This window comes from Phyllobates terribilis, unplaced genomic scaffold (genome assembly GCF_046119375.1).
Source record: "Phyllobates terribilis strain yellow unplaced genomic scaffold, ASM4611937v1 Scaffold_3__8_contigs__length_932513732, whole genome shotgun sequence".
In the NCBI taxonomy this organism is placed as follows: Eukaryota; Metazoa; Chordata; class Amphibia; order Anura; family Dendrobatidae; genus Phyllobates; species Phyllobates terribilis.
In genome coordinates, this window is record NW_027362763.1 from 584,488,466 (window position 1) to 584,507,823 (window position 19,358).

At 43.2% G+C, this 19,358-nt stretch overlaps 1 protein-coding gene across 1 annotated transcript in view; it reads right to left on the minus strand.

Moving 5' to 3' along the window:
• CAPN9 (calpain 9) overlaps positions 1–19,358 on the minus strand; it is a 475,752-nt gene that overhangs the window by 171,253 nt on the left and 285,141 nt on the right. The window contains exons 11-12 of the mRNA XM_073671460.1: positions 17,165–17,373; positions 14,139–14,175 (exon numbers count right to left, since the gene is read on the minus strand). Coding sequence (XP_073527561.1) covers positions 14,139–14,175; positions 17,165–17,373 — 246 coding nt within the window. The remainder of the gene's footprint in view (positions 1–14,138; positions 14,176–17,164; positions 17,374–19,358) is intronic.

The following is a 19,358-nucleotide window of genomic DNA, read 5'->3' on the forward strand; positions in this document are numbered from 1 at the left end:
CTATCATGCATTTTTTAAGCGTTTCTGCAGCGTTTTTGCTGCTGCGGAAACGCTTAAAAAACGCATCGTGGGCACACAGCCATACACATATTTGGTGTCACCACGTTCAGAATCGCCCGATCTATCAATATAAAAAAGAATTATTCCAATCTGTAAATGGCGTAAAACATTCAAAACGCCAAAATTATGTTTTTTTGGTCGCCGCTACATCGCAATAAAATGCAATAATGGGCGATCAAAACATCGTATCTACCCCAAAATGGTATCAATGAAAATGTCAGCTCGGTGCGCAAAAAAAACATTCACCCGGCCCTAGATCCCAAAAAATGGGGACGCAACGGGTCTCGGAAAATGGCGCCATTTTTTAAATTTATTTATTTATTTTTTAACAGACTTTGGATTTTTTTTCACCACTTAAATAAACCTATACAAGTTTAGTATCTACGAACTCATAATGACAAGGAGGATCATAATGGCAGGTTAGTTTTATGATTTAGTGAACATGGTAAAAAAACAAAAACTGTAAAAGTGCACTTTTTTTGCAATTTCAACTCACTTGGAATTTTATTCCTGTTTTCCAGTACACAATATGTTAAAACCAATGGTGTCTTTCAAAAGTACATCTTGTCCTGCAAAAAATAAGCCCTCACATGGCCATATTGACCGAAAAATAAAAAAGTTATGGCTCTGGGAAGAAAGGGAGAAAACACTTTCAGTGTACCGCGAGCTGCTGGCAAGTCGAGACGCATCGAATAAAGACTCCGGGGGCCATCAGTAGGTAAGTATAATATTTATTTTTTAATTTTTAACATTCTCTCGGGTCACACTATATAAATCCATGCCGGTTGCATGGATTCATACTGTGTGACCAAGTTGACAAGCACTTTCTAAGTGATGCTAAAATCGCTTGGAAAGCGCTTGTCAACCCGCATGCGGAAATGCTAGTGAAGAACGCTTCACATCCGCATGTCCCTGGCAGGAAAAACACATGTACAATCCGCATGTACAATCCGCATGCGTTTTTTCTGCCAGGGAGATGCAGAAACGCTCAGGAAAAAATCCGGAGCATTTCTGCATCATGGGCACATACCCTATATGTGATTTTTTTTATTATTATTTTATTTTGAATAGGGCAAACAGGGGATGATTTAAACTTTTTTTTTTTTATATTTTTAAAAAAATTTATTTTTTAAATTTTGCATGCTCAATAGTCTCCATGGGAGACTTGAAGCTGCAATTGTCTGATTGCCTTTGCTACACACAAGCGATCATCAGATCATTTCTGCATTGTGGGCACATAGCCTAAAAAGAAAAACGAAAAGCAGATAATGTAGTTAAGGACGGACATGGAATTTTTAATACAAGTATATATGAAAATAGTTTAGATTGTGACTAGTAATGAGTGAGCACTAAAATGCTCGGGTGCTCGTTGCTCGGGTCGAGCAAATCGTAATGCTCGAGTGCTAGACCCGAGCAACAAGCCCAATGTAAGTCAATGGGAAACTCGAGCATTTTTCCCGGTGGCCTTCCTTTCACCCCGGAGGTCTGGAGGTTGACAAAAAATTGGTCAAATCAATATAAACAGTGTTCAAATGACATCTGAACAACATGTGGAAGACCCCTGGAAGCATCTCTGACTCTCAGGTCACTGCTGTGAACATCGTTGGCAGAGTATCACGCCACTTTTACAGACTCATAATAAAACATACAAAAATGAAGCCAAAATGGATTTTCCTGGAAAAAATATTAAGGGACATTCTTTCCAGGGTAATGACTTGTATATAAGGCAAAAAAAACCCACAAAAACAAAATTGCTCCTCCACACCTTGGGCTATGTTCACACGTAGCGTTTTTGATGCGTATATGCACTTTTGCATTGCTTTCAACGGTGAAAAATACATTCACCAGTAAATGTCATTTTAACATTTTACTACCTTATCTGACCATGTGGTGTGTGAGACATGATCAGACACATCTGGTTTCATTTATGAAGGAGGGACTCAGCCACAAAGCCTATTTTTACAGGGCCTTCAGGTGGCCCTTATTATTGTTAAAGGGCCAACAGTAGGCCCTCACTATTGTTAGAGGGCCATCAGCCGGCTATGCTTTGTTGTTTCCATTATTAAGGAGCGGGTCTCCTATACTGTTATTGTGTATGCAGTGACTGCAAGGCCTTCCCAAAATTTGGAAAAACCCCATGACACCTTTGAAGAAACATAGAGGAGGGCCTCAGTTAAAAAAATGTTCTCATTATAAAGGAGCAGGTCTAGTTTAATGTTACTGCGTATGTTGTTACTGCAAGGCCTGCCTAAAATTTGGAAGCACCACAATACCCCTTTGAAGAGACATAGAAGAGGGCCTCAGTTTAAAAAATGTTCCCATTATTAAGGAGCAAGTCTCCTATACTGTTTTGGTGTATTCAGTGACTGCAAGGCTTGCCCAAAATTTTGAAAAACCCCAATACACCTTGAAGAGACAGAGGAGGGCTCCACTAAAAAAAAATGTTCCCATTATATAAGAGTAGCTCTCCTATAGTGGTAATGCCCATGCAATGGCTGCAAGGGCAGCCCAAAACTGGACGCACTCCAGTACTCCTTTGAAGAGACGTAGAGGAGGTCCTCATTAAATAAATTGTTACAATTGTTAAGGAGTGGGTCTGTTATACTGGTAATGCCCATGCACTAATTGCATGGGCTGAAAAACATTTACCTCCGGGGGTATACATGAACATACTATATAACAAAAATTTTCTACATGCATCATAAACACCCTTAAAAAAATTGTGGGTGTTGCATCATGTTCACCCTGGTGATATGGTGGCGGAGTATGAGGAGAAGGAGGAGGACAACAGAAAATAGACAAAATCAGGAAGCGTATACCCATGTCTGGGTGTGAAGCGGTGCATGGGAGTAGACCCCCCCACCCAAAAAAAAGCCACTGGACTTGATTTTATGTTCCGCTGCTATCATCTGGTGGTGATGAGAAGTCTGGCCCAATCCAGCCCTTGTTCATTTTGATAAGAGTCAGCCTGTCAGCATTTTCAGTTTACAGGCTGATGCACCTATCAGTTATAATGCCCCCGGCGGCACTAAAAACCCGCTCTGACAATGTGGTAGTGGCATGGCAGGCCAGGACCTCCAAGGCGTAGAGAGACAGTTCTTACCACTTGTCCAGCTTGGATACCCAATAATTATAAGACACAGAGGAATCACGCAGCACGTTGGTACGGTCGACAAGGTACTCCTTCAGCATCTTCCAAAACTTTTCCCTCCTTGTCAGGGTACTCCGCACATCAGGGCCTGGGCGCTGGGAGGGTCTGAGAAAACTGTCCCACACCTTTGACAGTGTTCCCCTGCCTCTGCTGCATCGTATTTGTGTCTCCCTCCCCTGTACTCCTTGTCCAAGGAACTGTGACCTCTGCCGCCAGCATTTTCTGATGTGAATTTTTTAAATAATTCCTCAACAAGGGCCTTCTGGTACTGCAACATTTTACTAGACGTCTCCGCCGCGGGAAGGAGAGACACAAAGTTCTCCTTGTAGCATGGGTCTATAAGCGTGACCAACCAGTAATTACTGTTGGCCAAAATGTGTACAATGCGAGGGTCATGGGAAAGGCAAAGGAACATAAAGTCAGCCATGTGTGCCAGACTGGTAACAGCCAAGTCTTCCCTGTCCTGACCAAGAGGACGACTGTCCATGCTCTACTTCTTATCGTCCTCATTCTCTTTTTCTTCAGGCCATCCATGCTGAACAGACGGTATGACAGTTGTGTGGGTAGTACCATCTGTAGCGCAGGAAATCAGCTCCTGTTCCTCCTCCTCATTATCACCCAATCCGCGTTGGGATGAGAGGAGGCTGGGCTGTGTGGCATCATCCTGTATGGTTCCTGGCTCCATCTCATTGTGCTGCGCCTGCAATGCCTCCTCTTTAATTGTGAGCAGCGAGTGTTTCAGAAGACAGAGAAGTGGGATGGTGACGCTAATTATGGCGTCATCACCGCTCACCATCTTCCACAAAGTTTTGGAGGATGACACAGATGTCTTACATCCATGCCCACTCCTCAGTTCTTATGTGCGGAGGCTGACCAGAATAACGACAGGCATGTTGAAGCTGGTACTCAACTGCTCACAAATCCTTTCCAACATATGCAACTTTGAGTTACAACACGTGGTGACATCACACACCAGTCGGTGATCTGGAAGCTGTAAACGCTGCTGAAGCACGGCGGGGGCGGCGGAAGCTCTAGGTGACTTTCAAAAATGGGCACACGTGGCGTACTTTGACAATCAGCTCAGGCAGATCCGGGTAGGTTTTGAGAAATCGCTGAACCACTAGGTTGAGCACATGGGACAGGCATGGTACATGTGAGAGCTTGCCAAGCCCCAGAACTGCCACCAGGTTGCGGCCATTGTCACACATGACCATGCCTGGCTGTAGGTTTAGCAGTGACAGCCACAGATCTGCCTGCTCTGTTACAGCTGTCAACAACTCTTCAGCGGTGTGCGAATTGTCCCCTAAGCCTATTAGCTTCAGCAGTGCCTGTTGCCACTTGGACGAGGCAGTGCTGCAGTGCTTCCAGCTTCCGCCTGATGTGGTCATTTCGGAGATGGAGAAGGAGGAGGTGCAGGAGCTGTGCAATGTGGGGGCAACCCTGATTGACCCAGGGCCTGCAATCCTTGGCGTCGGGAGGACTTGTTCTGTCCCAGGGTTCGACTGGGTCCCGGCTTCCACTATATTAACCCAGTGTGCCACCAGCGAGATGTACTGTCCCTGGCCACAAGCACTTGTCCACGTGTCCGTGGTTAGGTGGACGTTCCCAGTAACAGAGTTGTTGAGGGCACGGGTAATGTTCTGGGACACGTGCTTGTGTAATGCGGGGATGGCACACCGGGAGAAATTGTGGCCGCTGGGGACCAAGAACCGATGGACGGCCGTCGCCATCAGGTTGCGTAAAGATTTCGTCTCCTAAAAGGCAACATTTCAAGTGCAAGCATTCAAAAAATGTGTGAGTTTATTAGTGTGACCTGTGGGGCGTTGGCTGCGTATTTGCACTTGTGTTCAAAGGACTGGGGTAGGGACAAATGTACGCTGCTGTAACGCCAGGTGTGGAAAAGACTTAGTGCAACACAAAGGGAAGAGGGAAAGGGAGCCCAGACTAAGAAAAGGGGGAAGGGGAGACCTCCTAGTCTGGTCTATTGTCACCCTGTCTCAACTACTGTCCCTATATTGGCTCTTCATCAATCGCCGCACGCGTGCCTCGCCCTGACTTTCCCTGGCATATGGCTAAGGCTAGGAATGGGAGGAGATGAGCACTAGTCAATCTCCACTAAACTCTATAGACAACAAGGGTAGACAAACAGGGGGGGGTTTCTTAGCTTTAGATGACTCGAGACAAATGCGCACACGGCCTCAAGCTCCAGAGAGGATGAAGTACTGCTCTTGCTAAAGCCTCACAAGTAGTAATTAATATCGCCGGCACCTCCCTCTGAAACACACCAGGTATTTATACACCCAGGCCAGGGATCTAATTAGCCAGAGGGAGGTAGCCACTGGGTCCTAGAGACAGCCAGCCTCTAAGAAGATGTCTGTAATGCCAAACGTAGAGATCTCCTGCAACCAATTGCAGGGAGACTGTCTGTCACCTTAGACACACCCGTGACAGCTGCGCTGTGACAAGGACGTGGACGCTGATGGTGATGGTTGCAAGTGTGCAAGGGCGGGAGGCATCTTCACCTGCGCCATGGACAGAGGATTGGCGTGCACGCACAACAGCAGAACAGGCAGTGGTGTCATCCGCAGACACCATTTCTGGATCCAGCCATTCAGCCCAACTAGCCGGGTGTTTTGATGTCATGTGCCTGAGCATGCTGGTGGTGGTCAGGCTGGTAGTTTTGCTCCCCCTGCTGATGCTGGCATGGCAGACGTTGCAAATGACCTTTTTGTGGTTATCTGGACAGTCTTTAAAAAAGAGCCAGACTCTGGAAGCCCTAACAGTTGGACTGACAACTTCCCTCGTGTTGGTGTTCTGGGGAGCAATTGCCCGCCTTGTGTCTGTGGCCACCCCACTGCTTGTTCCTGCCGGTTGTGGTGCTACGTCTCCCTCCCACTCTGTGCAGCTGTCCTCTTTATGCATGTCACCTTGCCAGCTTGGGTCAGTGACTTCATCGTCCACCACCTTGGCTTCCACGTACGCACCCTGTGCCTCCTCCTGACTTGATGGCAATTGTGTCTCATCATTATCATCCACCTCTTGCGACACTTTCCCACCGTCACCTTCGTGTGACCGTGACTGCTCAAATATTTGGGCATCGCTACATGCGATCTCCTCTTGCCCCAATCCATAATTGGAAAAGTGAACAGCTCTTCGGAGTGTCCAAGTGTGGGATCAATTGTCTTTGGGCACTCGGCGTGGTGGGAGGAAGGAGAATCAGTGTGAGGAATATTTGGTCCAGACTCACGGCTGCGGAGACTGGACCGTGTGGAAGACAAGAAGGTGGTAGTGGTGGCAAACTGACGGTAAGCATTATCTGCTATCCAACAAACAACCTTTTCACACTCCTCTGGCTTTAATAGCAGTGTTCCGCAGCCCCCTAGTAATTGGGACAGGAAGGTAGTTCGACATGATGAGGGTGTTTGTTGTGCTCCCTCAGCAGGCACAGTTTCATCTTGCTCATGACCTCGGCCTGTGCATGAACCATCATCATCACGTCCACTTCCCCGTCCCTTGCCATGTGCCTTGCCCATTTTAAATGGAGTGGAATATTTGGCCTGGTCCAAAAAATGTCACAATTATTACCGCAGTAATATGCGAATGAAATCAAAAAAATCAGGCTGTATTCTGCTAACAAGCAAAAAGTAGTAAAGTTGTAAAATGGTGTACTGTAATTGTTTTTAAAGCAAATAATCAGGATTAAGTGCAAAAAAAATAGCCCTGATATGTAGGGCTATGGATATCTGTAACAGCAGCAGCAGACAGAATGTGCAATGGACCCTATTGTTTTGTATACACTGTCTACAAACTCTGCCTGCCTAACTCCTGCTGTCACCACTAATATATGCAGCTGGATTAGCCCTCAGAAGGACTGTTAGTTCAGATGGATATACAGATCTTGCTGTGGAATACCTATATCTAACTATTAAACTACCAATTCTGTCCCTCACTCAGCAGCATCTCTCCCTACTGTGCCTGTCTGAAGGGTAGCCGGTGACTAGCATAGGTTCGCCAGGTCTTATATAGACCCGATGACACTATGCGGCCAGCCAATCACTGTAATGCCACAACCAACATGGCTACAACATTAGAGTGAGTGGCAGGCAATCCCTGCATATTAATTGGCTGTGCGGGGCATGGACCCGAGCTCCCCCCTGAGCATCCTGGAAATACTCACCGAGCATCTCGAGCAGTGAGATGCTCGGGCGAGTACCGAGCAGTGACGAGCATGCTCGCTCATCCCTTAATCATGACACTAAATATCTAAAGATTTAGAATGAAAAGTTTTTCTTTCAGACCACCCCTTTAAGTTACTTTTTAAATATTTACTAGTGTTTCGGACTGCATCTAATTAGTACTGTGGTTCCTGTATGGTCTGTAGTTTGATGATGGTTGGTAACAACTGCTGCAATAATCTCCTTGCCATTGTTAAGGACATACTGGGAGTTGCAGTTTCATGCGATACAATTGTATCTAACCTGACATTGCAAGTGATTGCTGTATTCATCTTAGTGATGTATTTATGTACTTACAATGGTTCTAGTGCTGTATTTCTGTACTGATGATTGTTCTGGTGATGTATTAGCCCTCTGTGCCTGTACTTGTACTGATATTGGCTGGTGAATGGTTCATGCAGCGTTATTTGAATCCCTCTATGTATTTTATTGATTGCCGCACCATACAATACAAGCATTTTTTACCATTCACCTTTCGTGTCTCCCCTATTTCCTCATAGACTGTATGCCTGCAGGCAGGCACTTCATTCCTTTGGTTATCTGATTTATGTGTTAATCTGTAATGTCTTTATTGTCAGTACAAGTCCCCTCTAAAATGTAAAGTGCTGCGGAATATGTTGGCGCTATAGAAATAAAAATTATTATTTTTTCATGTACTGACGATGGTGTATAACTGGTGGCTAACCTGACATTGCAAGGGATTGCTGTACTAATCTTGGTGATGTATTTATCTGCCGACGTTGGTTCTGGTGATTGTATTTATGTGCTGGTAATTGTTCTGGTAATGTAGTTGTGTACGGATAGTGGTTCTGATGAATCATCAATGTAGATGTTGTAATCTTTAATTTATTACACATGATACTTGATTGATAGGTTCAGTGTGCGGGACTGATAATACAGCCATCTGAATTAGACCGTATTTGTCAGCTGAACAAGGGTTTAATGCCCCATACATTATAGACAGCTGTCTGATCACTCGGCTGGCAGCTATTTTGCCCCAACTGTCTCATATACAGGAGGGCTCACTTTGCCAAGCATTTCTGTGTTCACTATAAGGCTATGTTCCCATGATGAACTTTTTTAGAGATTTGAATGTTTCAGATTTTCTGCACCATTTCTGCACCCATTAAGGAAAATAGGTTATTTGCATTTTTGAAAATCCACAGCATAAAAAAAACTCACTAAAAACTCATCGTGGTAACATATCCCAAGGCCATGGCCCCACTATCAGTATTTGGTCAGTATTCAGTCAGTATTTTTTCTCTGGAGTGGGAGCCAAAACCAGTTGAGGAACAATTAGAGAACAGGTATAATAGAAACAAGTGTACCGATTCTGCTTTTATCATCCACTCTTGGTCCTGAGAAAAAATACTGACCGAATACTGACCAAATACGAATAGTGGGGCCGTGGCCTAAGAGAGCTGCTGCCAGACATCTCTGCAGGTTTATAATTTAGAAAACATAAGGATTTTCAGCCCTAAATCAAACATGCTGAATCCTTATCTCCCCGGACATCAGTCAGGAGAACCCATACACATTAGACTTTCAGCAGAACTTGTCGATATTGGTGGATTCGGACAGTTATAGGGCTCTTTCACACATCAGTATCTCCGGTAGTAGTGGTGACAGTTTCCAGACGTACCGGAGACACTGACACACGAAGACCCATTCAATTGAATGGGTCTGTGCACATCTCAGTGTGTTTTCACAGACCGTTTGTCCGTGTGCTCCACAAGGAGACAAGTCCGTTTTTTTGCGGACACACGGTCCGCAAAATGTACCATGTGGATGACATCCGTGTGTCATCCGTGTGACATGTACCAGCTCTTGGGAATCAGCGCTGCAGTACTTGCTGTTCCCAAGCGCCGATGCTCTACTCTGCCCTCATCATGGTTCGCTGCCAGCGTTGTGATCAGCATCAGTAGGGACCATGATGAGGATAGTGGTAGTCTGTTCCCGGTGTCCACGTGTGTAAAAATAAGAATAAAATAATAAAATCCATGTACTCACCTCTCCTAGGTGTCCCTCGCTGTAATCCATGCGACAGCTGCTACCGAGGAGCCGGGGAGAATGAGCCGCTCCGGAGCTGCAGCTCAGGAGCGGTGTCCTGTCAGTCACTGAGCACATGGATTACATTTTTACATGGGTGGACACCGGGAACAGACTACCACTACTCTCATCATGGTCCCTGCTCGTGCTGATCGTAGCGCCGGCAGGGAACCATGATGAGGGCAGCGTTCAGCATCCGGCGACTGGGAACAGCGCTACCTATAGCGCCGATTCCCAGACGCCGGTCAGTGTGTTCCTGATGCGGCACACGGGCAGCACACGGTTGCCACACGTGACACACTCTGACACATGGATATCTCTAGTACCGGAAATATGCGGACATGTGAAACCGGCCTTAGTTTGTGTATGGGGAGGCCGAACTACTATCTAAAGGGTATGGGTGCACAAAGTCTTTTAAACTTCTGCAAATTTAATGATTTTTTTCAGGCAGAAGACTCTTCAGGACATGCTGGCGTCTTTTGTGCTAACGCTACTTTTGTGCGGTCATCTTTTTCGACATCTTTTGGGGACAGTTTTTTAATTTAATTTAGTGAGCAGCTTCTAAGTTTAAGCTGCCTGAGGAATGATTGGGTCAGTTTGTTCAACCACTTTGCAGTTTTGGAAACCTGAAGCAGTTAATAGAAGCTCAAAAGACTGAACATACGATCAGCAAGTAATTTTTATTCTGCAGCGCATCTATATTCAGTCTTTTTAGAGTTAATTTGGTGATTTTGAGCTGGGTAATGGAGTATATATGTATATAGTCCATTACCCACCTCACACATATATAAACATACACATACAGGGCCGTATTCGGTGTTCATGCTGCTATAGGCACTTTAAGTTTGATATATTTTACATTATATTATATATTACATTTTTTATCATGTATGGAATCAATTTGATCTTTGTATGGTTATGTTTATTTTATGTACTCTTACTAATTCCTTTACCATCCAAAAGCCTGTGTAAAAAAAAAAAAAAAAAAATCAACAAAAAACTATTCAGAAGCTTGTTTCCCACCCCCTTTTTTGGCGCTCATTCTCTCTTTAAATTGCTATCTTTGTGTTACTTGTATACATACATTAAGAAGATGAGGGTACAGCTTTGAAGCACAAAGTGTTTTTACAGTTTGATTTTATACAATAATTACATCCACAACCTCTTGTAGCGAGTTTAACCCTTACTACCTTTTGGTTGCTACTCTGTAACAATGGCTCTCCTTCCAGCTACAGTATCTACCAGCAAATCACTTGTAAAGTACAATTAGAAGCATTTCATATGTTTTAAACTTTTATTGATACATCAAATACATCAAGTTTATGCAAAGACTCAATATTTATAATCTTGACCCTTAGTTTTTTAAGACTTCTGAAATTCACTTTGGCATGCTGAATATCAGTTTCTGGGCCAAATACTGACTGATGGCAACACATTCTTGCCTAAATAGGGCTTGGAGTTTATCACAATTTCGGTTTCTTCTTTTTGATGACTGACCACGGGATTTCATTGGGATTGAGATCTGGGGAGTTTCCTGGCCATAGACTCAAAATTTCAAGGTTTTGTTTACAATTACACTTCGTAATCACTTTTGCCTCGTGACATGGTGCTCCATCATGCTGGAAAAGCATGGTTAATCACCAAATTGGTTCTGGATTGTTGGGAGATGTTGCTCTTGGAGGATGTTTAGATACCATTCTTTATTCATGGTGGTGTTCTTAAGCAAAATTATGTGCGAGTCCACTCCCTTGGCTGAAAAGTAGCCTTACACATGAATTGTCTCAGGATGCTTTACTGTTGTCATAACACAGGACTCATGGTAGCACTCACCTCTTCTTCTTCGGACAATCAGTCTTTGATGTCCCAAATAGTCTGAAGGAGGTTTCAGCAGAGAAAATAACTTTACTCCAGTCTTCAGCAAGCCAATCCCTGTACTTCCTAATGAATGTCAATCTGTCCTCGATATTTTTTTTGGAGAGAAGAGGCTTCATTGCGGTCCTTCCTGATACCAGGCCAGCCTCCAATTGGCTTCACTTATCTGTGCATTCAGATGCTTCCTGCCTTTTGAGCAGGCCCTGCACTGGTTTTGAACCAATCCCAAACCTGAATCTTCTTTAGGAGACATTTCTGTCATTTGCAAAATTTTTGGGGGCACCCTGAAGTCTACTTCACAGCAATTGAATGGTTGATTTTGGCAGCAATGGAAGAAATGCCCTTGCCTGTAAAGCTCTTTTGATGCAAAGCAATGATGACTGTATGTGATTCCTTGTAAGTAATCATGGCTATCAGTAGTAGACAATGATTTCAAGTACCAGCCCTCTTTTAAAGCAATTTGTGTGCTCTTTTAGATTTTAATCAAGTGATATCAACTGCTGAGTCCTCGTTAAAGGGTTTGTTCCCTTTCAGTAAATTAATGCCCTCACCTGCAGGTTATTATAAAGAAATAAACCACATTGAAACTGGGAAAGGGAAGTACAATATCGAGTCTCAGCGGATGCTCCCAGTTTCTGGCATTGGCTGCAGTGCTGATGTCACGTCGAAAGTGCAACAATTAATCCGTGAGCTCAGCAGCTCTGCCAGTGTAGCCAGAACTCCCTCTTGCACTGATTGGCTGCCACGCTGTTGACATGACATTAGCACCGCAGCCTAGGCCATACAACAGGAGCAGTGGTGGAGACTCGCCAGTGGACCCCCGGAAGGAGAGTACAGCTGGTTTGTTTCTGTATAAGAACCTGCAGCTGGTGACATTCAATTACTGAAAAGGAACATAACCTTTAACCCTTTGCCAAGATATGATGTACTAATATTTCATATGCCGTCTTTCTGACTTTGGGAGCTTGCTTCTTTCCCAGCAGATGATGAGTGTGCTATTTAGCCTCCAACAGCAGCTTCATTTTGATCATCCATCGGCGTGCCCATGACGTGATCACGGGGCACGGATATGCTGCCTTGACAGCCAAGGGTCTGCTGAAGACCCCTGTGACTGTCAAGACAGTACTCCTGTGAAAGCCAGCCTGTTGCTGGCGTTCATAGGGGACCATGATTTTTTCTATACATAGTAATACTGTGGTATTACCATGTATAGTTATCAGACAATCGCAGGTTCAAGTTCCCTAAGGTGAATAATAAATACAGTAGAATACAATAGAAAGTGAAAAAAAAATGTTTTTAAAAATATAAACAAAATAAAAATATAAAAGTTCAATCGTTAAAGTCTGATCTATCAAAATATAAAATAAATTAACCTGATCGATAAACGTTGTATGAGAAAAAAAATCAATAAGCAAGAATTCTGGATTTTCAGCCGCCGCATTACAATGCAATAAGAGGCAATCAAAACATCATATCTACCTCAAAATGGTATCAATAAAAACATTAGCCCAGGGCACAACAAATAACAAAACGCAGCCCCATCGGCTAGAAAAGAAAAAAAAAACATACATGTTTTGTATCTGCGTAATCACACAGACCTGGAGAATCATAATGCCAGGTCAGTTTTACCAGACAGTGAACATGGTAAATAAAAAAAATAGCAAAAAAATAATTGCAGAATTACATTTTTTTTTTTTGCTATTTTGCCGCACTTGGAATATTTTTTATGTTTTCCAGTACATCACATGATAAAATGAATAGTGCCATTCAAATGTACAACTCATCCCACAAAAAACAAGCCCCCATATGGCTATGTGGATGAAACAATAAAAATTATAGCTCTTGGAAGAAGAAAAATCTAAAGCGCAAAACCGAAAAAATAGGCCCCGTCAGGAAGGGGTTAACGCTTTCTCTTCAGCTATTGAGAAGATCACTGAAATGAAGTAAGAAGGCTCAGTTTGTGACAGGGCTGATATTCAGTGAAAATGAGATTAAAGAGGTTGTCCACTACTATATAAAATGCCTCCAAAGTATTTAAACTGAGGAGAGAAGTGTTTTTGTAATTACCTTCACTGAGTGACTTAATCACTGAGTCACGCCCGACTTGACGTGACATCAGCAGATGCCAGAACCGGCTGCAGTCGGGGGTCACGTGATGCCTGTGAGCGGCCAGTAATAGCGCCGCTCACAGGCGATAAAGAACAAGCAAGGTAATAACAAAAAAATTTCTCTAGTTAGTGTAAATACATTGGGGGCATTCGAGATAGTAGTGGGCAACTTCTTTAATTTTCATGGCAAGGAATGACTTTGTAATTATTTGCAATTTATCTGATTACTCGCCATGAGAGAGCAGTTAGATGGCCGTATAAATTGGGCCGAGATCGGTCCGCAATGGCAATGCACGGACTAGCCAGCGGCTCTGCTGACTTGAGCGTGACCGCTTCACATAATTCTATGCAGCGCTTGTGCTCGGCTCGAGAGAGACATGGCCAGTTTGACTTTTCCCTAACAATCTAGAGTTAATGTAAAGTGGCAATATAAAAACTGAAGCAGCAAACTTTGTGAAAACTGTAGTTCATTGTAATATTTCTGCTGACAGATTCTCTTTACACACTCTAGGAGCATAATAATACTGATAATAACTAATAATGAATTCAGTAGCATGTGCCTCTCCTGTAGGTGGATGCACCTTTATGTTTTATAGTTATCCAGGACATTGCCATCATATAACAAACGTATACATAAATATAACATAGTATTAGAAAACTTACATCGGGAATATCCACATTTATGTCTCCTTCAATCTCTCTGTAAAAGATAATAGATTTCAGTTTCACTATTATATTATCAGTCATTTCTTCTTTATGAACCTACTTTTGAGTTTCGTTGACAATTCTGTCGGGTTTGCCAGCAAGAATAGTCCGTCATGTAGCACTATTCCTAGAGTCAAAATGCAGAAACCTTTGGGATCGGTCATGCCAGGCATCTTGTACATCATTGTGGCTTCCCTTATGAACAGAAGCCACAGCATACGTAGAGAGTCTAAGATGCTATAATTGCAAAGCAGCAGAATTCTGGAAGTCAGTGTCACTTGCAGAGTCCTTTGCACGGTTTGTCCACCAGCTCATGCAACACACTCGCTCTGGGCGCCTGCGCTGCTTTAGGAGTTGGGAAGCAGGCTATTAATCTATGACATCTGCAGGGATGCCCCATCAAAACAGCAGAGCGGAAAAGAAGCAGCTGCTCTTTTGACAGGACGCCCCAGGAAGTGGGAGAATTGCCACCAGGACTGGTCACATAACCACTCTGTGACCACTCTGAGCTGGGTGAGATTGGAATACGGCAGAAAAGCAGGCGGTTTGTAACTACCTACCGATAAGTGTTTAGCACCGAAGAAAAAATAAAGTCCCGGATAACGATTTTAATTATATGCAGTTAAAGGGAACCTGAGAGCTTATACATGCTGCCCGAACAAAGTGCAGCGTGTATCAGATGCTGACTGTGTAACTTTAGCCATGTATGCTTGACTCTGAAACGCTGCGGCATTTCAGGGAAGAACATACTTTAAAGGCTGATAGCTAGTGGAAAAGACCAGTCTCTGGCGCCTTCTCCCCACCAGCTCCCCTTTAGTGACAGGTCTCTCCTTGTGTGAGTATATAGGGAGAGACCTGTCAGTCATTGGCAGTGGTGGAGAGAAGTTGTCAGGAACTTGTTGTTCAATAACTCACCTGTGCGGCTCGGTTCCCAGTTGCTTTTAAACTATGTTTTTCTCTGAAAAGTCGCAGAATTTCAAACATAGTCAAACATACATGGCTGAAATCATACAGCCAGTGCCCGATACATGCTGCCCGAGGAGCGGGTGGCATGTGTCAGCTGCCAGGTTCCCTTTATATAATTAACTATTAACTAAAAGAAAATAGTATGGCATAGACTATAGCAGATTTATAACTACGACAGCTGTAATAAAGTTGTGACTAGGATTTAAAGCTGGCTGAATAGCAGATAAAACTAAATTTGCATTGCAAATCTCTAAAGAAATTTATTTTTTAGAAGCTTTAACTCATTTGAATGCTGTATAAATCTTTTTGTGGGCAATCATCTTCCTGTGTCTGCTCACGTAAGGGGAAATAGAATTGCAGGGCAGGCCAGACAGGTGCTAGTAGTGGGGGACTTCATTATTTGGGGAACACATAGAGCAATCTGTCACAAAGAAAGGAATGGCCAAATGATGTGTTGTCTTTCTGGTGCTCAAGTTTGGTACATCGCTGATTGGGTACTCAAATTACTGTGAAGGGCTGGTAAGGATCCAGCAGTCATGGTGCACATCGGCACCAATGACAAGGTTAAAGATAGGTGGAAGGTCCTTAATGATGATTTCAGGGAAATAGACTGTAAGCTTAAAGCAAGTACCTCGAAGGTAGTATTTTCTGAAATACTGCCTGTACCACGTGCCATGACAAAGAGGCAACAGGAGGTGAATAAGTGGCTCAGGAATTGGTGTAGGAAGGAGGTTTTGGGGTTTCTGGAGAACTCGGACGATTTCTCTGGAAACAGGTTTTCTACAACAATGAGAGACAATTATTTTTCAGAACTGGTACAGGACCCAACAAGAGGGTGGCACTGCTAGACCTAATATTAATCAACAGTCCAGACCGCATATCAAATATAGAAGTTGGAGGGGGTCACTTGAGTAAGAATGATTAAAAATTAATACGTTTTCATGCATTCTTTAATCAGATGTTTAGTAAAGGGGCTACAAAGACACTAAACTTCAGAAAGATGAATCTCCTATGACTGAGAGATGATCTTAGTGTCATAAACAGGGACAATTTCCTGAGAAATAAAGGTGAACAAAACAAATGGCACACTTTTATAAAGCATCCAGAATAGGACCTGTGAACAACATGTACTGGAATAAATAATCTAGAAATAGGAGGAAACCACAATGGCATAATAGATCTGTAAGGGGCGCAATAAATGACAGAAAGAAAGTGTTTAGAGAATTAAAGCAAGAAGGTAGTGACGAGGCTTTAAATAATTAGTGAAAAAAAAATGTTTAAAAAGAAAATCAAGGCATCAAAGACTGAGACAGAGAGCTTCATTGCCAAATAATGTAAAAATAATCCAAAAATATTCTTCAACTGTATAAAAAGTGAGAAACTCAAAAATGATGTGTTGGCCTACTCAAAAATAGTCTGGATGAAATGGTGCAAGTGGATGATGGAAAAGCCAATCGGCTAAACACCTTTTCTCTTTCAGTACCGTATTTTGCAGATTATAAGACGCACCGGTTTATAAATATTATAAATTTTGGGGAGGAAAATAGTAAAAAAATGTTTTTCAATAAACCGGTGCGTATTATAATCAGCTTACCTGGGGGGCGACGTTGGTAGAGCGGGGTCCCAGGGTTGCCTCTGGCTGCAGGGTCCCAGAGATGCGGACGAGGTGCCAGACATGCGGACGGGGTGCCGGACAAAGTGTTTGAAGGCGGCTGCAGGCCCCATGCTGTCTCCCAATTTCTGTGCTGGAGGTGTCCGGTGGTGCGGGGGCTCCGCTGGCATGTTGTGGCAGGCGGAGCCCTTCACCTTTCATACTGTCCTATGCGATGGACTCCGGGAAAATGGCCACCAGAGGCGGCGCATACTCAAATTGAGATCTCTGCGCCGAGATCTCGTCTCCTGAGCTATTAATGTCTGCCCCATGGGGTTTTTGCCTTCATCTGGATCAACATGTTAGGCTATAGGTTGAACTCGATGAACTTAACCTTAAACACTATGAAACTATATAGCTTTCTTACTTGATGTCTGCTTTCTTTTCTGAAAATACTCTCAGACAAAAGTCAGCTTCTTGGTGAGGTTCAAACGTGGTCGGTACGATCATATAATTCCCAGGGGGGAGCTTGAATCGCTGCGACACTTCTCTCAAATTAATATAAGTTTTGCTTCGTGCTTTAGATGGATTGAACTTGAAAAAATCTTTTGTCATTTGAGAGTCAGCTCCAGGACACTGCAAACATAATACATATTAGTATTCTCAAAACAGGAGAAGCATATTGCTAAAACATGGCTACTATTTCCCTTGTTGAAAAAGTCTGATACAGCGTAAGCCATCAATCCATGATAAAGACATTTATATTTTTAGCCATATAGAGTTATTCAGTCTTTAGGAAATTAATGCTACAATTTTAAAATATTCTTTCTGTATAAATTTCACATGGTTTCAGAATCTCTGCTTGCTGTCATTTAAAGGGAATCTGGCAGCAGGTTTTTGCTATGTAATCTGAGGACATCATAAGGTAGGAGTTAAAACACAGATTTCAGCAATGTGTCACATGTCAGGCTCTATGCTGTTGTTTCCCTACACTGAAGATTTTATCAACTGGTGATTAATTATCATTACTTTCAGCTGAGTTAGCAAAAATCTTCTGACAGATTCCCTTTAAGGCCATGGCCCCACTATCAGTATTTGGTCAGTATTAGGTCAGTATTTTCTCTCAGGAGTGGGAGCAAAAACCAGGTGAGGAGCAATCAGAGAAAAGGTATAATAGAAACAAGTCACTAATTCTGCATTTATCACCCGCTCCTGGTTTTGGCTTCCACTCCTGAGAAAAAATACTGACTGAATACTGACCGAATACTGATAGTGGGGCCGTGGCCTTATAGAAACAAGTCACCAATTCTGCATTTATTTCCCACTCCAGGTTTTGGCTTCCACTCCAGAGAAAAAATACAGACCGAATACTGACAAAATAATGATAGTGGGGCCGTGGCCTAATAAAGTCTTTCACCGTTTACTCCAAGCAGAGGCGTAGCTAGTGGTTTGTTCAGGGAGGAGGGGAGCGAAACTTCTGAGTGGGTCCCTAACCAGGAAACTCTGATTACAACTATGGTGGTGCACCCCAATAGTGGATGTAGGAGAACCTCAGCAGATGACGGCGCTGTTACTAAAAAAAACTCTATACAAAAGACCTACACTGATATTACTACCATATGGTGACCATATAGTGGTAGTTACCAGTCCTGCAGAAAGAGATTAAGAGATTACATTACAGTTATATGTAGTGATTTACAGCTGACGTTCTTTCTGATGGAATCGTTCACTTTTCCATGTGGCCCAGACCGACATGACAACTTCTTCCAGCCAGAACTCATCTGCAGAGATTACAATAAAGAGACATTAGACTTCTCACATTTTCAGCACCATCCCCATCTATTCCCAACCTGCATAAACTCCTTATCCAGCTGATACTCCAATACTTAGCTGCTGCTGTATGTGTCCCTATTACTGCACCTACTGTGTGCCGTCTAGATGGTAAAACAACCCTCTAGAATATATTAATTCCCTTTGCAAGTGCCTTAGAAAACAGTGTCCACATTTCCCCCCCCTAGAAAGTGATAATGGTCTCTGTGTGCCCCTTTCAGTCAAAATAACCAAAATGCCCCTATAACAATAAGTGCCCACTTAACATTTAATAATGTCCCAAGTCCCCCCCCCTTGTACAGCTCCCTTCTACATAGTATGATGCTCTCCTATACACAGTATCATTTCCCCACACTGCATAGTACCTTTCACACAGTATACTGACCACTTAGTAGCCCCTAATTGTTTGATGGCCCCAACACTGTATGATTACCCCCATACTGTACAAAGGCCACACATTAGCTTCCATACTGTATGATGACCCTCTCAATGTATGATGGTCCCCTCACAGTAGCCCCCACACTTTACGTTGGCCCCATGTAGCCTTCATATAGTATAATGTATTCCATATTGTCCTCAATATAGTATAATGCACTCCCCATATTCCTCAATATAGTATAATGCACTCCCCATAGTCCTCAATATAGTATAATGCACTTCCCATAGTCCTCCATATAGTATAATGCTTTCCCTATAGTCCTCAATATAGTATAATGCACCCCCATAGTCCTCCATACAGTATAATGCACCCCTGTAGTACTCCATATGGTATAATGCACCCCGTAGTCCTC